Source organism: Austrofundulus limnaeus, unplaced genomic scaffold, assembly GCF_001266775.1.
Source record: "Austrofundulus limnaeus strain Quisiro unplaced genomic scaffold, Austrofundulus_limnaeus-1.0 Scaffold1214, whole genome shotgun sequence".
Lineage (NCBI taxonomy): Eukaryota > Metazoa > Chordata > Actinopteri > Cyprinodontiformes > Rivulidae > Austrofundulus > Austrofundulus limnaeus.
In genome coordinates this window covers 134,313-135,301 of record NW_013953616.1, presented here as the reverse complement: position 1 = coordinate 135,301, position 989 = coordinate 134,313, and the positions used below count along the sequence as shown (strand labels likewise).

At 39.9% G+C, this 989-nt stretch overlaps 1 protein-coding gene across 1 annotated transcript in view; it reads left to right on the top strand.

The window, feature by feature from the left end:
• Positions 1–191: 191 nt before the first annotated feature.
• unc93a (unc-93 homolog A) overlaps positions 192–989 on the top strand; it is a gene marked incomplete at its 5' end in the record, with an annotated part of 3,345 nt that continues 2,547 nt past the window's right edge. The window contains 2 exons of the mRNA XM_014031269.1: positions 192–317; positions 407–618. Of these exons, the coding sequence (XP_013886723.1) occupies positions 192–317; positions 407–618 (338 nt within the window). The remainder of the gene's footprint in view (positions 318–406; positions 619–989) is intronic.

Sequence of the window (989 nt, the reverse complement as noted above, 5' to 3'; positions counted from 1 at the left end):
GTTTAAACAACTGTGTTAAATCATTTTCATTTATTCAGAAGACACACCGACAGAAATCACTCGTACGCACAACTTAAGAACAAATCTGTGCGTACAAACGGTTCTTGCATGAGGCCCGTTCTGCCAGGAGTTTTCTTTCTTATTTTCATGCTGATGAGGCGCATGATGTTTTTGTTCCTTCGTGTCTTCAGCCGACATCCCAGAAGAAGTGCTGGAAACATGTGGAGCAGCTGAGTGCGGCCTTGTTGTCGAGGTCAACAGCACGAGCACCAAGCCAACACAGAAACTGGTGTGGACGCTCGTCGGCAGCTACATCGGTAACATTCATAAAGCCTTTTTACAAAACCACATACTTTAAACCGTTAAAATGATTGTTTTTATGTCCCATTTCTTTGTCTTGTTGAAGGTGTTGGTTTGCTAGCCATAATAATCGTGTCAGTGTTTCTGGACAACATCGACGCCAATCAGACCAGCGTGTTCCGTGAGAACAGAGAACCGTTCTGCCACACGTTTTTGGCCACATTTAGGCTCCTGAAGGACTGGAGGCTCTTGACGCTCATCCCACTCACGATGTACAGCGGCTTCGAACAAAGCTTCCTCTCTGGAGAGTACACCAAAGTAAGAAGACCTACAAAACAAATCCAGATTTGTTTTATTCTTTTATTTGGTGTTTTATTACACATCTTTTATGCAAGGTGCTTCCAGAAAATATGTAGCCTAGTTTTTGTAAATTTTAGAGTAGGCAGTAATGTTTAGTTTTACATTTCTGCCCATTTTAATATTTGTTACATCTACGTAACCATTTTCTCCTTTTAATATTATGGCCTTTTCTGCATAAAAGTTTTCACTTTGCATAAGAATAAAATTCTAATAAATGATAGAACTCAATGCTCTCTTTGTAGTCCGGGTTATTCTTCCTGTACCCTACTTACAGCGGGTAAAATAAGTATTGAACACGTCACCATTTTTCTCAGTAAATATATTACTAG